Genomic DNA, 21901 nt, shown 5'->3' with positions numbered 1-21901 from the left:
TGCAGCTTTAAGATTCTTTAATATGGGTATGATCTGTCTAGAATATGCAACTTTTATGTTGAAAAGGTTAACCATGTTCCCATTCATCATCATTTTTATATATTGCCATAGATACGGAAAAAAATGATTTAATAAATGGTGTAAAACATTGATAATTTTCACATATGCATTTTCAAAATGTTGCAATTTGAGTATAAAACATTCGACATTTTGTCTTACGTCTCAAGCACACAGCAGGTTATAGAATCTGTGGCAAAACGAACCCAGATTAGCCGCTTATATAAAGTTATGGATCCCGTACTGTATCTTTGTGTGCCTCACATTTTACATGGAGGTCCAGAGAGGCTATGAGATGAAAGGAGGTTTTGATCTGGAAACTCCAGGATGGACAGAAGTTATTCGGGAGAAGCCATAGCATAACTATTGCTTTGGTTGATTGAGTGTTGGGCATCATGCACACAGCAGAGCGGAAATATTCCTTCCGAAAGGCAGCAGAGGAACATGCCACTATAAGAAATCCAAAACATGGAGACAGTAGAACCCTTCAAAATCTATGGGTTCCCTCTTACAACTCCCTAAGGGTGCATAGATCCGTAATGCTGCCATGTGCATGATGCCCAATAAATATCAATGAAAAATGAAGTTTTGCCTGTAAGACCATGTACATTAATGGCTTTAAGACCACAAGTAGTATACGGTTTAAGCACAGTGTCGACTTCAAGTTACCTATTTGAGAAATTTAACTTTTTTTTTTCTGATCTCATTTCCTCCCATAGGGTTGAGTGCTTACAAGAGGGGCAGCCATGGAGAAAGGAGGCAATATCCAGCTGGAGATCCCAGAGTACAGTAACTCTGTCCTGAGCCACCTCAACCAGCTGCGGATGCAAGGCCGTCTGTGCGACATCGTGGTCAATGTACAAGGCCAGTCTTTTCGAGCCCACAAAGTGGTCCTGGCCGCCAGCTCACCCTACTTCCGAGATCACATGTCCTTAAACGAGATGAGCGCGGTGTCCTTATCTGTCATTAAGAACCCCGGCGTGTTTGAGCAGCTGCTTTCTTTTTGCTACACGGGCCGTATTTGCTTGCAACTCGCTGACATCATAAGCTACCTGACGGCTGCAAGCTTTTTGCAGATGCAGCACATCATTGACAAGTGCACGCAGATCCTTGAGGGCATCCATTTAAAAATTAGTTCACCCGAATCTGAAGAAGAGCTAAGCCAGAGCAGACCCAAACACCAAGAAAGAGTCCAGGATTCCCACCGTGTCAGTCAGAGTTTGACTCGTTCTATAAGCCCAAGGCACAGCACTCCAAGACCCTCAGGGAATAGGAGAGGTCAGGTAAGCACTGTCCTGGACATTAGAGAGTTGAGTCCTGCAGAAGAGTCCACAAGTCCTCAGATGGTGGAGCAAGGTTCAGATGTGGAGGGCAGGGAGCCCATTTTACGAATCAACAGAGCTGGACAGTGGTACGTGGAAACGGGGGCAGCGGACCGAGGAGAACGGAGCGACGATGACGTCAAAGTGATGGGGGCCCTCCGTATCAAGACGGAGAACCTGGATGAGTGGCTAGGTCCAGAGAACCAACCTTCCGGAGAAGATGGAAGCAGCGCGGAAGAGGTGACCGCTATGGTGATCGATACAACAGGGCACAGTGCTGCCGGGCAGGAAAGCTACAATTTGGGGTCCTCCAGCACCAAAGTTTCCAGGCCAACAAGCAGTGAGATGGACAGGTAAGGGACACATTAAGCAGACTAGTGCAATCTTTGCAAGTCAGAAATTTTGCAGCAGGTGGTAAAGCTACAGGCTGTGTCTTATGAGTGTCCATATGCAATATAAGCAGCATGGCCGACACAGAGGGAACTGATCTAAAATTCTCACCTTACAGGTGGTCTCAGATACACAGTTGAGAATGAAATTGATAGGACCCTTTTTTTTTTTTTCCAATCACTGTTAATTTACAAACACAAGGACGAATGCATGCAATGGTGGTACCAGGAAAGCAAAAGTATTTTGAAAAAGACATAAACGCTGTTGTATAGTTCTTTGAGACCTTTCCTAATATTTTCATTTTTAACTTCCTTCTCAAAAGATTCAGCCCCTCCGGTAGTGTGGGCACCATGCCGGAACGGCACAGAGCAAAGAGTGAATCTCCCCGGCGGCTGGAGGAACCAAAGCAACACAGCAACCAGGTCAGTGGTGTCTAGAGTCATTACAGTGGGTACGTTAGAATAGATGGGAAAAAACACATTAAAGCATTATATGGGGGGGTACATGTCAGGGACGCATAGAGCAGGAGGTCTGTAAGGTGCAGCTTTATGCAATAGCTGCAGATTCTGCAAACGGCAGCTTCTCTTGTTCTGTAATCTGCAGCACGTTACTTAATTATTCTCTTTTCAAACTTATAACATGATGGTACATTGTTAGAACATTGTTAGCATATACCGTCACTTTATGATCAGCTGTGGTCTCCACCTTAAAGGACCCGTTCCTAGATGGTCTCCTGTTGAATGGGTTGTCTGGGCATTGATGCTGTGGGTTGGATTCTGTGGAAAAAAAAAAAAAAAACAACTTAATCCTACTCAACTGCTGTCACCCTCCTGCATGCAGCGCAGGCCCCTCCATTAGCAATGATGTCACCGTTCAATCAGCCACAGCGTGCGATAGGTTGCAACGGTCAGTTGACTTGAATAGCTCTTGATGAAGAACGTACGAGTTGCCAGACAGCTGCAGCCTGTCACAATTCGCAGCGGTCCTGTGACGGGTTTAATGGTGACGTTGATTCCAGTGTCGCCGCAGACTACAGAGTGGCCTGCGCTGGATCTAGAGGAGTGATAATAGGCAAGTATGATTTTATTTTTATTTTCTACAACACCTTTACGTTTCCCTGCACACCACCAACCTGTACGGGGTACTGCAGTTAGCCCCACTCACGTGAACCCCGGAAGACTAGAGTACTACTGTGCAGGAAAGCAGTAAGGTGGACACATCACCTAGCGTTGCATCCCTTCATTTTCAAGATCGCTGGGGGGGTTCCAGAATTCAGACCTCCACCCATCATAAATAAGCCTTTGTTCCTCTTTCCACTGCAAACATCCTTTTTTTCTTGCAGAGCTGCAATATCTGTTGTTAAAGAGTTATCTGTTTTGAGAGAAGTTGAGCAAAAAGATTTGCCAGAGCTTCGTCCGGTGTCCACCAAGCTGGTTACTCTGTGGGAGTTTGCTAGTGCAGATTTACTTGACCGGCACTCGCATTGCTGTTATCATGTGAGCCTCTTGTGCATACTGGACCCCTGCGCTGCTCATTGTGCCTTAGCAGGGGGCCTAGTAATCTCATGAGTCTCCTGTAGTGCCAGCATTCGAGTGCTGGCTGGGGAAGTTCCCAATGCCCTGGTTGAGCTCCCATAGAGTAGAATAGAGGTTCCTGCAAATCTTTTTGCTCAAGTTCTCGGCCGTTTTATGTTACAGTGATTCTACTGTCCTTTTCTTCCTTCTTTCTCTTCCCCTTCTCATATAGGGAGATGAAGGCGGGGTGATCGGAGTGAGCGGTTACGTAGAATATCTCCGTGAGCAAGAAGTATCTGAGCGGTGGTTTCGCTACAACCCACGATTGACCTGTATTTACTGCGCCAAATCTTTCAATCAGAAGGGCAGTCTGGACCGCCATATGAGGCTTCACATGGGTATTACTCCTTTTGTGTGTCGGATGTGTGGTAAGAAGTACACCCGCAAGGATCAGCTGGAGTATCACATACGGAAGCACACAGGCAACAAACCCTTCCACTGCCACGTATGTGGGAAAAGCTTCCCCTTCCAGGCCATCCTCAATCAGCACTTTCGGAAGAACCATCCTGGCTGTATTCCTCTTGAGGGTCCTCACAGCATTTCCCCCGAGACCACCACAGTTGTTACTTCTAGAGGTCCGGCCGGAGAAGAGTCTCCACCTCACGAGGAAACTGGCGGAGTGGCACCTTCAGCAACAGCTGAGTTGGCATATGGCGGTGAGACGGCTCACGGCTCTGTGTCCACTACCGGACCAGACTGAAAAAATGTTTTTTAAAAATTATCTATATATACAGGAGGACACAAGTTGACTAATTTCCTCCCTTTTACCTCAGCAAAACTTCACAACAGTTTTATCCTTCCCTCCTGCTCCTCTCACTTTCCCAGTCGAGGTCTCATGAGATCGGCTCCTGGGGGGTTGTTTGCTGAATGCAGAAGTTTTGGGAAGTTTGCCAAATTCAGAGAAATTGTATTAGCTTCCTTTGTGCTCCTTTTCCTTTTTAGACCTCAAAAACCAACTATCTCACCCGCTAAAGAAATGAGCGACTATTTTTTTTTTTTTTAAGGTGAATATGCTTTTTTCAAGTACAGTCTATAACTATTTGAAATCATGTACAGGAGCATTTCGGGGGGGTGGTATGGCCCCTATCAATGATGCATTATTTTTTTTTGCATTTTTTTGTTTCTTCTTTCTTCTGAATCAGACGGTCTGGTCTGACCTTTAAAAGAAGTTTGATGGTGCTGTCCTAGGAATATTAGTAAGGTGCTTAAAGATACTTCTGTAGCAGAGTCAAAGACTCTTCCTGTGCATGTACGAGAAGTGCGAATTGTGAAGTAACGCTGATAAATGGCAGATTAGGAGGCAGCGATGCAATAAGTAACCCTTTTTAGATACTGGAGCCGTGTATTGGAGACCACTCTGAGCAGGGCTGGATTTAGGTCTTACCAACACCCTCATCCAATATCCACCACAACTTGCCAATTAATGGGATGAAGCTTTGCCAATCCTTCCGCGCAGCAGAATGTTACTAGGAACGGATGCCATAGACGCACATGTCATCATGCCAAAATGAAGGTTATGAGCATTAGTGCCAATAGTTCCAGCTTCCATGGTATCAAAATGGTCCCGTATGTTGGGAAATAATGTTCCTCTGCTGATAGTAATTTTTTTGGGGGGAAACTGATTGTTATCAGTCTCATTGCTTTGTTGCTTTAAAGGAAACGCCCATCTTTTACCAGCGCGATTCGTTAATTTTTCAGTTTTTCTGAAAATAGAGCTCTACTAAGGGGAGGGGTTGTCTCAACTATCAAATGGGTAAAATTTCAAAGTTCTTGTAAGAACAAACAACTGTGCAATTTACCTCTCATTAGAAATGTTCTCAGTTCTCAAGTATAGAAGATTTTTTAATTTTCTACTTTACTGCTCATTGTATAGGTTACTGAACATCTCTGTTAGCGGTGACAGGTTTCCTAGGCATAGGGCACACGCTTGCAAGCTGTTTGCTATATGCACCAATGAAGCTGGGTGGATTCAGTGCGCTTCAATCCTCTGCGCTTCTTGCGGCATGGGAAGAGTGCACCGTTCAGTCCATGCTACTAGTCTGAACTGTCAGTCATCTTCAGGAGAGCACTGGGAAGATTGGAGGCAGTGGACCGGTGTGCGCTCCTGAATGAAGATTTGACAACCCTTTTAAAGGGAATCTATCACCAAGATTTTGGTATTCAATTTGAAATGATATAGGCGCAGAGACCCTGATTCCAACGATGTGTCACTTACTGCGCTGTGTTCTCCTGCTTCAATAAAATCAGTGTTTTATCAGCAGGAGATTATCACTTCAGGACTAGGTGTTTCATGCTTCCTGGTCCGAATCCATCCCCACCACTGATTGGAAGCTTTCTGTCAATATACAATATACACAGAAAGCAGCCAATCAGTGATGTGGGAGGATTTATATAGGGCTTGAGCATTTATAGATCTGCAGTAGAGAAAACTGTGACTGTTGCATCCAGTAAACAAGTGATCCATTGCTGGAATCATGGTCTCTGCCCCTACGTCATGCTGCTGTCATATTGCATAGAAAAATCTGGTGATAGATTCCCTTTTTAAAGTAGTTTTACCAACCTATCCACAGTGATCATGTTTGATCCTTTGGACTCCCATCAATCACAAGAACGGGGTCCTGATCCCCCTCTCATGGTCACATATGTCTATGGAACAGAGATGGTCAGTACTAAAAACGCTGAATACAGCGGCAGAATTCATGTATGACCATGCTGTTTAATTTACTCTTGCCCAGGGTGAGGCATAATTGGAGATCAGGACCCGCATTCTCGTGATCATTTAAAGGGGTTGTCACGGCTTGTAGTTCAATTCTGCAGTCACTCTATATGACTGCAGACTTGTGAATCCTCACAATACGCGAGTGCACGTATGCAGTTTGCATGCATGCGGTTACATGGAAACTAGACTTGTGCGGCCTCACTCATTGCAAGTGAACTCAGCGAGGCCGGGTAAGTCTAGTGGGGATGTGACTGAAAATGCAAATCGGCATTGGAGAACCCTGACAGTGCAAACTGTGCTCACCATTAGGATTCACAAGTTTGCAGTCATGCAGTGAGTCCCAAGCCTGGACAACCCCTTTAAATGTCTTTGATGGGAGAACCCACTTAAGGAAATCAATTTAAAAGTGAACGTTCACGAACAATCACTTAAATAATACATATAATTTTGCCTTGTTGCGATAATTGTACATTGCTCTCCTCTTCAACTTTGGTTATTGAACGAGATGTCTCCTTCTCTTGTCCTGTGTCATCTATACCCTACGATAAATCCAGCCCTACCACTGGGTTGCTAAAAAATAAAATCAGCGATGCCTTCCTTTTTCCTTGGTATCCATTGCCTTACCAGCTGCCTGCTTCATGGGTGCAAGTAAGCTACTTTTAGGCCGGGGTCAGACTTGCGAGAAACTCGGACGAGTCTCGCTTGTCAATACCCCACACTGCCGCCGGCGGTTCGGATCGGAGTATTCAGCTGCATAGAAATACATGCAGCCGCATGCTCCGCTCCTGAATGCCGGCGGCATTGCTTGGGTATTGACAAGCGAGACTCATCCGAGTTTCTCGCAAGTCTGACCCCGGCCTTAGATGTAAAGTGGAGGCTTTCCCAGCAACTCGGCAAGACAGAACAATGTTTTTGTCGGAAAGACCCCCTCCTTTTTTTTTCGGATGCTTATTTATAAATGTTCCATTCGCACTTTTTTTATTTTATCATTTTCGTGAACAAGGGAGGTGCGCGCCATCGACCCTAATGAGTGATTATGCTTTAACACAGCCATTTTTTTTTTCAGTGCACATCTTCATTGCGCTCCTCATGTGCCGCGGGCGTGTGGATTTGGTCAGTCGACAGCCTCGCGGCACGTACGAAGATGGCGACAGTATTTCAGATATTTATTTATTCTTTTTTTTTTTTTTGTTACCTACAACACACAGTTTATATTACCGAGTATCATTTGTTTTGTACCGTTATAAGTTACATTTGTATTTAATTTTCGTTTTATAAAACAATGACCATGCGCTTTTTACTTTTATCCGTACAGAATTTTTTTTTTTTTTGAAATTTTCAGAAACGTCCAATGATGGAACGTGAATGGCTAGAACCAAACCTGTTAGAGCAGTCTCCTGACTGCGCTCTATTAACTGCAGTTATCAGCCATGTCCAGCTTGGCTCCTGGCTCTGGAGAACCGCAGGAATGGAAAACTATTTCAATTCATCATTAATTTTATCAGCATGACTCTCAGGCCGGGTTCACACATGCGAGAAACACGGCCGAGTCTCGCATGTTAATACCCGGCACTGCCGCCGCCACTCGGGAGCGGAGCTGTCAGCTCCATATATTGCTATGCAGCCGCACGGTCCGCTCCCGAGTGTCGGCGGCAGTGCCGGGTATTAACATGCGAGACTCAGCCATGTTTCTCGCATGTGTGATCCCGGCCTTAGAGAAAAGGTTTTCCAAACAGGATCACCCCCTTTAAAAGTCTTAAAGTAAAATCGCACTTTCACAAAACTTTTGACATGTCTTCCTGAGACTCTGGGCTACGTAGAAATTATATTAGATCCATCTTCAGCTCTTTTATTTTAGCTATTGAGGGGGTTGCAGCAACTGGACCCTCATCACTCATAACTTTGGACGTGTCTTTATGACATACGAAGAGTTTTCTGAAAGTGCAGTTAGACTTTATTTCAAGGAATATTGCTGCCTAATGGGTTATTCCCATGTTCACTAAAGGCTATTGTCGAATCATACTTTATAAATACAAGCTATTTTGCAATTTACTGTTTATTGAAATTTGAATCCATTTTTGAGCTATTAACATTTTTTCTTTTGTTTACAGTTTGTTGCCTTGGAGACCGGCCACCTCAACCTGAGCAGTGCTTACAAGCTCATTTCTGAAGCTGACCAGGATCCCTGAAGCATGCCATTACCGCCTAAACCCAGCCAGCTTTAGCGCAGTGCTTGCAAGCTAGATCACATCGGTGGTCGGTCTCCTATTCAACAAGCAGTAAACAAAAGTGTTAATATCTCAAGAGCGACATTACGTTTTAATAAGCATTAAATTGAAAACTTGCTTGTTTTTAGAAGCCCTATCCAACAATATCTCGTCATGAAAATGCAAAATAATCCTTTAAGGGCGTTTTACCAACTTTGAAAATGCAGATTAATAGTTTTCAAGAGGCTGTTCAGGACTATTAGTGACCCATCCTTCTGGTACTCCCAATTTTCTACATTTTAAGGTGGCTGGAAACACAATTTTGTACGCTGGGTAGTGGCCAGCCTTGGTTGCTGCAGGTCAGCTTTTGTTTAAGGGAATTAGAGCAGAGATGCAGTACCCAGGAGTGGCCACTGCACACGGTGGGCGCTGTAATGTTCCTTCTCTGAACACTGTGTGTATCTGACAGCTGATCAGTTGGACCCAAAGTGACTGATATCCTTTGATGATAATCGATGAATATCAATCAATATTATTATCCTTTGAGTTGGTAAAGTCCTGGAGAACCTCTTTAACTTATCCTCCAAAGTAGGATCCTTTTAAACTGAGACTTTAAAAAGCAAGTCTTGCATTTATGGCCTTTAGCCAGAGCAGCTACTAATAGCATTTATTAGATCTGGAGGACCCAACATCTTCATGTATTTCACATTCAGCCTCTTAAAGGGGTTGTTTTATGTTCTTTGTTGAGGAGAGCATCGATATTCTGCCTTCCAGTTTCCTGCTTGTCAGGGGCAGAATGCTCTCTTGAGGTTTCATAATTCAGACCAGCGGCATTGTGCATTGTTGTGCCACTGTTCCGAACTTTGTGCTTTCCTATGCCCCAAGCATAGGCAACATGGAAGGAGCGCAGGCGGACATGGAAGGAGCGCAGGCGGACATGGAAGGAGCGCAGGCGGACATGGAAGGAGCGCAGGCGGACATGGAAGGAGCGCAGGCGGACATGGAAGGAACGCAGGCGGACATGGAAGGAACGCAGGCAGACATGGAAGGAGCGCAGAGACATGAAAGGTGCACGGAGGAACATGGAAGGAGCGCAGGGGGACATGGAAGGAGCGCAGGGGGACATGGAAGGAGCGCAGGGGGACATGGAAGGAGCGCAGGGGGACATGGAAGGAGCGCAGGGGGACATGGAAGGAGCGCAGAGACATGAAAGGTGCACGGAGGAACATGGAAGGAGCGCAGGGGGACATGGAAGGAGCGCAGGGGGACATGGAAGGAGCGCAGGGGGACATGGAAGGAGCGCAGAGACATGAAAGGTGCACAGAGGGACATGGAAGGAACTTAGAGGGACATGGAAGGAGCAAAAGGGCACCAAAGATGGCCAGATCCAGCATCAGAGCAGTGCTTACAAGCTCTATATTAAAAAAGAAAAAAAGCCTGCACCTAAAATAATCATCAGCAGTGGCCAGTAACTTAGGCAACATGCAGTAAACAACAGAATTAGAAATCCCCTCCAGTCTCGAGAACGGAGAGGATTTTCAGTAAGAAATAAATCTCAAAGTTGCTTGTTCCTGTATGCACTTTTTAAATTTATATGCAATTAGCAAATGAAACAACCCCTTTAATAGTAATTATGGTGATGCCGCATGTGAATTGAACTTTTCCAGATTCCATCCCTGATTGCATCTGCAGCATGACACACTGTAATCTGCTTATCCTCAAGAGACCCTTAAGAGACAGCCCCCCTAATATGTACTATTCCTTCAGGAGAGGTGACCTCTCTCTGTGAATTAGTGATGTCACTGATTACACTGTGGTATAGGGTGACTTACGCCGTATGAATGGCGGCCTCTGTCATATAGGGCACGTCTGCAGTGGGTTCTCTCCAAAGTATTGGGTTCATCTAGGAGTAGCTCACCCTCGAGCGATGGCTTTTTCTCTGCTGTCCTTTTCATCCTTAGAGGTGAATTGCTTTATTTCCTTTTTATGTCTGTCTTTTGTTTGAAGCTACGACGAAGTAAAAAGGCGGACGCTATGGCTTTATCTTGAGTGTATATGAAGTAGTAGTATCCCCAAAAAAATAAGACCCTGGTCTAAAGGAAACTCAGGGTTTTGACTCCTTTATTTACCACATTCCTCTTGGTCCTAGATTTTGGCATTGTGCAATGAGAAGATAGAGGTTTGCATGGATGGATATTTTTCAGTTTTACGCTTCTAGGTAGAATATGATATTGGGCTTCTCTTCTGGTTGCATGTTACATTGCTGGGTCTGGGAAACCAAGTAGAGGGATCTCTTTTCTGGGCTTAGAAATGTTTTTTTTTTTCCCAGAATTGTCATCTAACCAGGAAACGTAAACCCCGATCCAATTAAAGAAAAAATAAAAATAAAATGTCCTAATTCTAATTTTGCTAAATTATTGTAATGATGCAAAAAAAAATGTATTAATTTGTAAAAAAAAAAAGCACTTTAAATGGAAAATAGCCTTACTCCTTATGTGCAACAGCAGTTTGGTCATGTAATGATTTATCTGCAAGAATAACCGGGCGTTTTTGGGAGATGGATCTGGGGTGCTAGTCCTACCACATTTCAGTGTATGTACAAGGAATCTGTTACTGATTGAAAGGCAAAATTGCACAAGGAAGGCACTGAAAATGGCACTTAACCCCTTCAAAAATAATTTGGGTAGTAAGGGGTGCATACAGCATTAGACACATGGACATGGATTAAGTTACAATTATTATTACCTTATTATCTTTTTATCTCCCCCACCACCTTCCCCTTCGAGTCTTGCAATATTTTGGGAATTTGATACGATCCCTACAGTAAAATGGAAATCCTATTGTTAATGAGCAGATTGAAGTTGGTGGTGGCCCCCGTTCCCACTTGGACCCTCTATCACAGCCCCATGTAGATTTCCACAAGGCAGCGGCTAAGCTAGAATCAGGCATGGTCACCTCTCCTCTTCTTTTCCGTTGAAGAGGATCACCAAAAAGCCACCAGAGAGGGTTATTGGTAGAAGCCCCTTCCCCTTTAAACCTTAATTCTTAACTGGCACTGAATGGAATGGGGACAGATATGGTCAGAGACATGCAGATGTCATTGTGTCCTCGGTGTATCTTTGGGAGTCGTTGACTAATGCCGGCCATATACTGCTCAAATATATGACCCGAGAGAATTAGACGAGGGTGGACAATACCTTTGGTGTAACCTGTGCACTCAGGATGTATGGGGGGTCCCGGGTCCCACTACCACCTTCAAAGCTGGTGGAATTGTGCATCATAACGAGCTATTGGACTGCAGAGGGCCCATATCTTGTTCTTGCTAAGGGGCCCTCTTCTGTCTATGTCCACCAGTGGAATTAGACCTGTAAGACGAATTTCACCCATCCATTTAAGGCTGCCCTTTTCTGGTGAGGGGACCCCCCAGCCAGTCTGTGCATTGCGAAACACGGTTGTGCGAAACCGACCTAAGGGCGAGATACCGAACACTTCCAGTAATCATGAACACTCGCCATGCAAAAAGAATCGTAATTTACTTTTCCTATGGAAAGCAGAAGGTTTGTGTTCACCACTCAGGAGGTCCAAGGATGGACAGATGTCAGCAGACCATATTCCTGGCAATGACCGCCTTGTATTTTAATAAAGGGAAAGAATGAAACAGATCTACCCTCCATCCCATATACACCCTACTTATATATATTACATTAGAGTTCAGCAAAAAGATTGAAGTATCAGAGTGGACGCCAAACCACGGGAGAGCGAGTCTTTTTGCTCAACTCTGATATATATATATTCTCTAACCTTATTAAGTAACTGAGTCTACACCTTTCTGAGTCCCATAATCTTATCAAAAGTTTCCGCTGTAAAAGGGGTTTCTTCTTGGGGACTTTACTGTAGTTTCTGGCATCATTGTTTATTTCTGGTCAGTATATAATTCTATTTTTTTATGATACTTCAGATTTATTTCTTGCATGTGAAGGATGAGGCTCAACAGGATTCCTGGTCAGTTATTAGTGGAAATTAATTGTATATAATGTCGCAAGTGGTTTACAGGTGCAGTTACTTTAAAAAGGTAATCTGTCAGTAGTATCCACCCTCCTAAGCCATCTATATGGACATGCCCATCATAGAAAGTTGACTAAATTGACACCTTTTGGTATCTGCGATCCGTCTTAATCCACATAAATCATCTTTTTTCTTATATGTAAATGAGCCGTTAAGATCTATGGGCCGGACATAGATCTCCATCAGAATCTGCCTTCAGAGCTTATTTTAAATCAAAGGTGGCGTTAGCAGTGTGAGACATGTAATGACTGACAGTCTGATCTCACTGCAGAGCTGTGTGTGAATATAACTAACACAGTACATCAGAGCTGAACCTTTTCTCATTACAAACACGTCTGCAGTATTCCTCTCACACTGCTGTCTAATCACTTACATTCATGCAAAATGCCAGAAGATGGAAGCTAAAGAAACATCAGTTGTAATCAGGCACAGTTTGGTGGCTGAGTTGACAGTACTGGGAGAAGAGAGCTGCAGATGTGTTTGTAATGAGACAAAGCTCATCTCTACTGTACTGTTTTCGTTGTTATCACACACAGCTTTGCAGTGAGATCAGGAGAGAAGACTGTCCGTTATTACATGTCTTATTGGTAACTCCCCCTTTCATTTATAATAAGCTCTGGAGGCAGATTATCAGGGAGATCTATGTCCGGCAGATAGATCTTAACAGCTCATTTGCTTATTAAAAAAATGTGGATTTCTCTGGAAGAAGACATCAAATAGCAGAAATCAAGGTATCATTTTATTCAACTTTCTATGACCTACATGCCCATATAGACAGATTAGGAGGGATGATCCTACAGACAGATTCCCGTTAATATCAGAAGTTTTGATTTCTGGAGGTCCGGGGGCTGATTTACACACATGATCACAAAACAAGGGGCAGAAGAGCTTAGCTGAACTGTTCTATATTCGGTTCAGAGATTATTAGGGGGTCTAAGCACTTTGCCCCCCCCACCTCATTAAGGGCTTCTGCACACATTGCAGATTTGGTGCATTTCTGCCATGCACATTTGCTAGCAAAACCTGAAGAAATCCTCATTCCTACAAAGTTAATGAGAAATCTGCAGAATATCAATTCTCCGTGCGTTTTTGCCCAGCATTTGGGTTTTTTTGGTTTTTTTTACCATTGACTCAACTCAAATCAGGCAAAAATGCACCAGAAATGCGCTTTTTTGCACCTGCATTTTTCCTACCAAAAGATGCAGAAATGTATGCATCCAGTTACTTAATGTGTGTACATAGCCTAAAAATCCTGACCTGTCTGTAAGGATGGGTGCTTAACCTGAAATGCAGAATGCATGGTAAAAACAGGTACTTGTATTGTCTTCCTGCGTCCGATATGACGGCTGTGCGTATTCTGGTGCATAGAATGTGAACCCAGATACTGTAACAGACCCCTGTGTATTAATGCTGCTGTCACAACACTGAGGAAGCCATCGCACCTACCTAAAAAGCTTTCCCCAAAAATCTCTTCCATATAGCCCAGCCGTCAAGAGTTAAGTCTGGATCTAGGATCCTTTTTTTAGCTCTTATGAGACATTTAGTGGATGAAGTTATAAAGTGATCTATTTCGATATATCTCTGCGATCTCCATTGATTCTTAGGCTTTGTTCGCACAGAGGAGGGTTTCTTTAGGCGTTTTTGGAGCAGATCTGCCCCCAAAATGCTCCTCGAAACCGCCTCAAAATCATGTAGAAAACTCTTCTGATTCATTTCCATAGGAAATCCACTTTAAGAAAACACTCAAAAACCTCCTCATATGAACATTAGAGAGTTTTTCAAAAACACCTGGGTGAGAAAAAAAAAAAAGTGCACGTCATTTCTGAGACATAGATCCTGATGGAATTTGCTCCAAAACTAAACACGTCCAATCAAAAAGGCTGCAAAAATGCTATAGGAAAAAACAACAACTTATATTATAAGTCTTGAAAAAAATGCTGCAAGAAAAGAAAAACTGCCCGAAAAAGAATCCCAGATCACAGCACTGTTTATCTGGCTCTGCATCCTATTCATTCTCATGACTTTATGAATGATGACGGTCCTTCCGCTGAGACCCCCTTACCGAGCATAAAGTGATGGCTTATCCTATCCTATGAGATGGGAAATCTTTAAATGTAAGCGATGAATCTTTCTATTCACTCACCGCCAGCATAGGTCTAGAAAACCAAAAGTTGCATTTATTTACATAATAATCAGAAATCCCCTTTTTATAGTATTGTATAAATACTGCAGTCGTAAAGGGAATCTGTCAGCAAGTTTTTTTGTTTCTATGTAATCTGTGAGCAGTATGATGTAGGGGCAGCGAGCCTGATTTCAGCAATGTATTACGTAGTAGACTGTGATTTTGTTTCAATAAAATTAGTGTTTTATCAGCAGGAGATTATCAGTAGAGGACTAGGTGTCTGGTGCCTCTTAGTCCAACCACGCCACCGATTGGCAGCATTTTGTCGATATACAGTGTACCCAGAAAGCAGCCAATCAGTGGTGTAGGTGGAATTATACACAGTTCAGCATTCTTAGATCTGCAGCAGAGAAAACTGTGATTCTAACAATACTGCTTCACCCAGTAAACTAAGTGATACGTCACTGGAATCAGGGTCCCTTGTCCCTGCTTCATGTTGCTGTTAGATTACATAGCAAACACCTGATGATGTATTTCCTTTAAAGGGAATCTGTCAGTAAAATAATCCCAACAGACTGTATATATGGGCTAAATCTAAGGGCACTTTTATATCCTCTATCTGTTGCTGCATTCCTGAGTAAGTAGCGTTTTAAGTCATATGCAAATGAGGCTTTATGTGCTGATTTCTTTGCCCAGCAGACAGTGAGATATCAGTCAAGCTAAAAAGGCTAGTGCTGGGCAGGGAAAAAAACCTTTATGGAGCAGTAGCTCCTTAAGCACTTAACAACTCATTTACATATTAATTAAAATACTAATGGTATGTGAGTATGAATGGCGACGGTCACTTTACCGTTCTTTACAAAGCTCAGTTGTTTGTGCTGCAGAGCTATACTTAAAGTCTGCCATGTTATGGATATTGCAGAATTGCAGCCCAGTCACTGATCACTGATGCTGTGTGCACACGCTGCGGATTCTGCTGTCGATCCGCAGCAGTTTTTGCTGCGGTGTACAGTACCATTATTTTCAATGGAAAACAAAAACCACAGTGCACACGGTGCGGATTTTTCCACGCAGATTTGCTGCGATTTCAGAACCGCAGCATGTCACTTCTTTGTGCAGAATCCGCAGCGGTTTTACACCTCCATTGTACAGGTATCAAACTGCAGGCTAATCCGCAGATAAACCGCAGGTCCTTTGACATGCGGATTTTGCAAAATCCGCGCGGAAAAATCCAAAGCAGAATCCGCAGCGTGTGCACACACCCTAATTCTACAAAACTGCTTAGCCCACATTGCACTTGTCACACTCCCCCTCTCCAACCCTCCTGGGGTCACATCACTCCCACGGAGCAAAGAGAGAGAGACTACTTGCGTTATTAGTTTCAATACTGCAGAAATAACAGGACTTTGTAAGCTAGAAATGCCCTGTACAGATATAGAGTCAGTCTAAATAAGATAAACCAGTTCTACTGTTTAACAGCAGGGAGGAAGTAAAGGGCTGCAGTAATTCACATCTCCTCCTACTCTCCCTCCCCCCCTTCCATATGAAAATGAATGTAGTTTGCAGCCTGCAAATAGATGAAGATAATAAACAGCATTGAACACATTTCTTGATATTTGGACATTGATCACTGAAGTTGCTAGAATTCAATTTATGCGCTTTATAACCAAAACTAAGAGTGAATTCTAGGATAGGAAACAAGGGAAAACCCATTTTAGGCTATGTGCCCACGTAGCGATTCTGAAGCAGAATATACCTGAGCAGAATCGCACACCCTGCTCCCGGGAAAACGCATGCGTTTTTTGACGCGCTTTTTTAAGCGTTTGTCAAGCGTTTTAGCATGCGTTTTCGCCCATACAAATTACTGAACATGCTGCGTTTTTTTACCGCTAAGCGATTCCGCAGCGGAAAAAAACGCACCATTGGCACAACATGTGCGTTTTCAATTTTGATTGAATGGAATGCTTTTCTTAAGCGTTTCCGCGGCAGAATCACGCATTTAAAAACACCGCGGAAACGCTTAAACGCTACGTGGGCACACAGCCTAAAGCATTTCACTTTCTCTTCTGGGGTCTGTGCCCTTTCTTGGGCTTCAGAAAAATAAAAAAAAAAACAGTACTAATAAGAACTGAACATATATAGTAAGCAAGTTGATACTTGCCTAGCGTTGGGGGAAGACCCTGGTGCACGCTGCGACTGAGTCAGTAGCGTAAGCAAAGATGCCATTTTGGGGAAAAACTTCAAGACTTGAGTGGAGACTTATGTAAGCGACCTTAGCCCTTCGGCTGCTTTAACTGTAGGCTTATGTGGACAAAAAAATATGTACGGATATTCCTTGAAAGGTTGTGGTTACTTTTGACATAGAATGATTTTTTATACATACCGTATATGAGTGGTTACCTTTTTGTAAAACTGCACTAAGATTCAGTCTGCAATCTTCATTTCTTCACTCATTTTCAGACCACCTGATCTGTAGTTTGTAGCATGATCCAGGCTTCCAGAGATTTGTTGCGTGGGAGTGTGTCTCACAGTAATACAGGCTGGGTGGGAGTGTGTCTCACAGTAATACAGGCTGGATGTGAGGTCTGTGTGTATCCAGGTTGCTGCTGTCTTCACGCAGTATCGGCACAGCTTCTATCCTCTTATTTGTCCCATCTGTTTTGCTCCTTGTCTTTAGCTTTCTCTGCACTCCATAAAACTTTAGATACTTTTTTCCTCTCTCCACTGCAGATGTTTGTACAAACCCCTCCATCCTTGTACTTCTAACACTGCGAAAGGGGAGAGCAGTCAGAACCAGGAGCGATCTGTATTTTTTTTTTTTTTGCAGATCACCCTGCTAAATAAATAACTTACAGACACTGTGCAGCAGCAGCAAATTGGCAGAAAGTGTTTAATGAAGATCATTTAGAAAGTTGCATAACTTTACATTTAAGAAGCAAATAAACAATAATTCTGTACGAAGATGTATATAACCAGTTCATTGATTTGTGCTCCATGTACAGTAAGTTTACAGCCCTCACTTTTGAACAGTTTTACTGGATTGCGTGTGACACTAAACAGAAGGCAATGCGTTTGCCTGTTACAATCAGATTAGCTTATACCCGATCCTCAGGGGCCGGCTCTCGCTCATAGGTTATTTCAGGTTATTTCTGGTTGAGGACTATAAGAGTGTATTTTTTAAGTTAGCCTGAAGGCAAGGTTGGATTTTATTTTTTTGATGTATCATAGTTCATTTGCAAAACTTGTAGCACTTCTCATCTGTGAATTTAGCCACTGTGACATTTAGTAATCCAGATACATTTCAACACTGGAGTGGAAAAGAACTCCGCTCTTTCTGCCAGAATACACTGGATCCGGTTCCTGTTTTACCTCCCACTTTCTGATCACTGAGTTTTATGGTCTTAGCAGGAGGAAAGAGCTTGGAGGTCAGAAGGCACTGAGCTCAATTATTTTCTGTATGAAGTGATCATACTCCAGGTAGGGCTTTGTTCACACTTCATGTTTTAGTAGCGTTGTTTTTTCTCTTGCCGTAAAAAGGCTGCGTTTTTACCATATCCACAAAGTGAGATATCAAAAATCTAACGCACATATTTGTTATATTTTTTTTTTTTTTTTTTTATTTTTTTTGAGGGGGGCGTTTTTTGAGCTCCAGGCCATTTTTTTTTTTTTTTTATATGCCGTACGTCAATTCTTTTAGCTTTTTTTTCAGCAATTTTCAACCATCCTACCGAATGTGGAAAAAAACACACGCTTATTTTAATCAGATTTTTTTCCTGCCAACACTCTGTTTTTTTGGGAGCAGGAAAACAAAAATGCAAAAAAGCAACGTGTGAACACAATCTGAGGGGCATTTATGTGATGGTGGGAATTTGAGATTAGGGGAAAAAAATCCTTTTTTTATATTTTTTTTTTCCAGAAAACAGCGCCATCTATGACCATGTGGTCCTGCAGCCGAATCTTAGCGCTCATTCAGACGAGCCTTATTCATTTTAAAGAGAGTGAGCTGCAATATCAGACAAAGCCTACGGGCCATGTGCGGGCGATCACCATATACACTCACTGGCCACTTTATTAGGTACACCATGCTAGTAAGGGGTTGGACCCCCTTTTGCGTTCAGAACTGCCTCAATTCTTCGTGGCAGAGATTCAACAAGGTGCTGGAAGCATTCCTTAGAGATTTTGGACCATATTGACATGATGGCATCACACAGTTGGCGCAGATTTGTCGGCTGCACATCCCTGATGCGAATCTCCCGTTCCACCACATCCCAAAGATGCTCTATTGGATTGAGATCTGGTGACTGAGGAGGCCATTTGAGTACAGTGAACTCATTGTCATGTTCAAGAAACCAATCTGAGATGATTCGAGCTTTATGACATGGTGCATTATCCTGCTGAAAGTAGCCATCAGATGTTGGGTACATTGTGGTCATAAAGGGATGGACATGGTCAGCAACAATACTCAGGTAGGCTGTGGCGTTGCAACGATGCTCAATTGGTACCAAGGGGCCCAAAGAGTGCCAAGAAAAAATTCCCCACACCATGACACCACCACCACCAGCCTGAACCGTTGACACAAGGCAGGATGGATCCATGCTTTCATGTTGTTTACGCCAAATTCTGACCCTACCATCCGAATGTCGCAGCAGAAATCGAGACTCATCAGACCAGGCAACGTTTTTCCAATCTTCTACTGTCCAATTTCGATGAGCTTGTGCAAATTGTAGCCTCAGTTTCCTGTTCTTAGCTGAGAGGAGTGGTACCCAGTGTGGTCTTCTGCTGCTGTAGCCCATCTGCCTCAAAGTTCGACGCACTGTGCGTTCAGAGATGCTCTTCTGCCTACCTTGGTTGTAACGGGTGGCAATTTGAGTCACTGTTGCCTTTCTATCAGCTCGAACCAGTCTGCCCATTCCCCTCTGACCTCTGGCATCAACAAGGCATTTCTGGCCACAGAACTGCCGCTCACTGGATTTTTTTTCTTTTTCGGACCATTCTCTGTAAACCCTAGAGATGGTTGTGCGTGAAAATCCCAGTAGATCAGCAGTTTCTGAAATTCTCAGACCAGCCCTTCTGGCACCAACAATCATGCCACGTTCAAAGGCACTCAAATCACCTTTCTTCCCCATACTGATGCTCGGTTTGAACTGCAGGAGATTGTCTTGACCATGTCTACATGCCTAAATGCACTGAGTTGCCGCCATGTGATTGGCAGATTAGAAATTAAGTCTTAACACACAGTTGGACAGGTGTACCTAATAAAGTGGCCAGTGAGTGTACATGATGATCAATCAGTGTAGGGTCTGCATGGACTAGATTTAAGGAAATTCGGCGTGACGGAGGGACTGAACCTGCAATATAGACTCGCTGCTTTTATACTGATACATCAGCTTTTTTTGCTTTAGTAAGTGCAGCAAATCTGGTTTTCATAGTGAACCATTTCTGGTGCATTTAAGAAAAAAAATAATGTAATATTCACAGGACGAGCATCCTCAGTTGGGTCGATATCACTGGCCACGTAGTACATATCCTTACTGAACTTTTCATGCCGGTTTAACCCCATATGTCACATTTCTGTAACTCTCCATAGACAACTGTCCAGATTGAAGTTTTTGCTAAACTTTGTCCAACTGATGTTGGAGAAAAAAAAAAAGGAGATTGGCTTTTTTTTTTTTCCCCCACATGAGGCAATGATGAACAACTGTATCCAAAAAGTCAGTACTTTTTGGGGAGACGCTTACGTAGCCATCATTTGATGCGAGTGGCTGATATTATTCTAATATTTGTGGCCATCTATGTGATGTTTGCCTCAATCCTCTGTAATGTCGCTCATTGATCGATTTCGGATGTCAAAAGCGAAGCTTGTAAGATATTTGAGAAGTCAAGAAGTTACGCAACTTACAGCTTATATTATAATGGTGGAAAAAATAAACCAGTAAGTAAAATAATATGCCGGCACCGTATAGCAATGGACCCTAATCATGGTGGCCATCATTCAACTTGCGCACGGTCACCAAGCATACTGAAGGGCAATGGTCAACATCACACGGAAGGTTTTCTGGTGATTACCAAAAGCCTATGGTATTGTCCATTTTAGTAAATTCCCCATAAATTAGCTTTATTTAGAATTCTTCCTCTGATATTCCTTTGAGAAATGCGTGAATAAATTCCCCTACCTGTCGGTATCCTCAGACCCTCTTCTGATTAGCAGGCCAGGCATGACATAGTCCAGAAGAGATGCCGGTAGGTAAGAGGATGATCTCCAAGCTTGGTTTTGCCGGAAGTTATGCCCAAAATTTTTCCTGGTGCATATGACATAAAGCAGGAGAACCTCGTGGGCGGGATTAGAAAAGGGGATGGTCCACTTATTTGCATATTTACTACAGTAACCTGGAGTTCACTCATGCATTGAATACAATCATTCTTCTGTCTCACTTGCAGGTCAGCTGCCTTACAAATGTTCTTCCTTTCTCCACAGCATAACTATTATGATAAAGCTGAGTTCTATTTATTTTTTATTTTATTTTTTTTTACTTTTAGCTGTACTACATTTTTTCCCGTTTTTTTTTTTTGTTTTTTTTTTAAATATATAACTGGTACTGTCTCATCATAGTGAATAATCTTTATTCTTTATATTGACATTTGCATGCTAAGTATGAGAAATGAGAATAATTTATTCAGGACTTCCTATTATTGCCGCATACGACTACTCAAGTTAAATCCTGTTTTTATTTTTATTTGCCTGACCGATGCTTTTGTGTTTGAGTACAGAGTACATTTTGTAAGAACCAGGACATCCATTTATCACTTATTTATAATGAACACGGTTTTTATTGGACTCTTTAACTCTTCTACGACTGTGAAAATGTATGCTTTTCTTGTAAAAAAAAAATAAAATAAAAATAAAATAACTCCACACATTAGGATGCCGAGCTTGTCAGAGGTGAAGATGTCATTTGAACTTCCATTTAGAATGGATGGGGACCGTATTTTCGTTGCCCCTATCATTTAATTTGGATCTTTGTATCCAGGCGTCTCACAAGGGGTTTAAATTGGCACAAAAAAAAATGAATAAAAGATATATGTGAGTGCAATCTCTGCTGTCATGTTTGATTTTTTTTTTTAGTATTACACTGCTAAGGCTTCTCTCTCCCAGTACTGATGCATGGACCTAAAATGAATACTCCAGACAAAAATTATACTTTTATTCCTAATGCAGGGCCTTCACCGTTTTCTCTGCTGCAGAGCTCAGAATGCTGAGCCCTGTATAACCCCACCCACACCACTGATTGGCCACTTTGTGTACACTGTATATTGACTGCTGCTAATCAGTGGTAGAGGTGGGGTTGGACTATGAGGCATGAGAAACTTAGTCATAGAATGGTAGAGTTGGAAGGGACCTCCAGGGTCATCTGGTCCAAGCCCCTGTTCAAAGCAGGATTCACTAA

General features: G+C 42.9%; 1 protein-coding gene across 3 annotated transcripts in view; it reads left to right on the top strand.

Annotated features, from left to right (window-relative positions):
- The window catches only part of ZBTB37 (zinc finger and BTB domain containing 37), a 28047-nt gene extending 6500 nt beyond the window's left edge, over nt 1–21547 (top strand). For all 3 annotated transcript variants that reach the window (XM_073563676.1, XM_073563674.1, XM_073563675.1), the window contains exons 2-4: nt 777–1732; nt 2092–2191; nt 3516–21547. In XM_073563676.1, coding sequence (XP_073419777.1) covers nt 804–1732; nt 2092–2191; nt 3516–4043 — 1557 coding nt within the window. In that variant the 5' untranslated portion in view covers nt 777–803 and the 3' untranslated portion in view covers nt 4044–21547. The remainder of the gene's footprint in view (nt 1–776; nt 1733–2091; nt 2192–3515) is intronic.
- Nucleotides 21548–21901: the final 354 nt, after the last annotated feature.

Source organism: Dendrobates tinctorius, unplaced genomic scaffold (genome assembly GCF_039654945.1).
Source record: "Dendrobates tinctorius isolate UK_male_01 unplaced genomic scaffold, ASM3965494v1 ptg000396l, whole genome shotgun sequence".
Taxonomy (NCBI): domain Eukaryota; kingdom Metazoa; phylum Chordata; class Amphibia; order Anura; family Dendrobatidae; genus Dendrobates; species Dendrobates tinctorius.
This window is presented reverse-complemented; position numbering and strand designations above follow the sequence as displayed.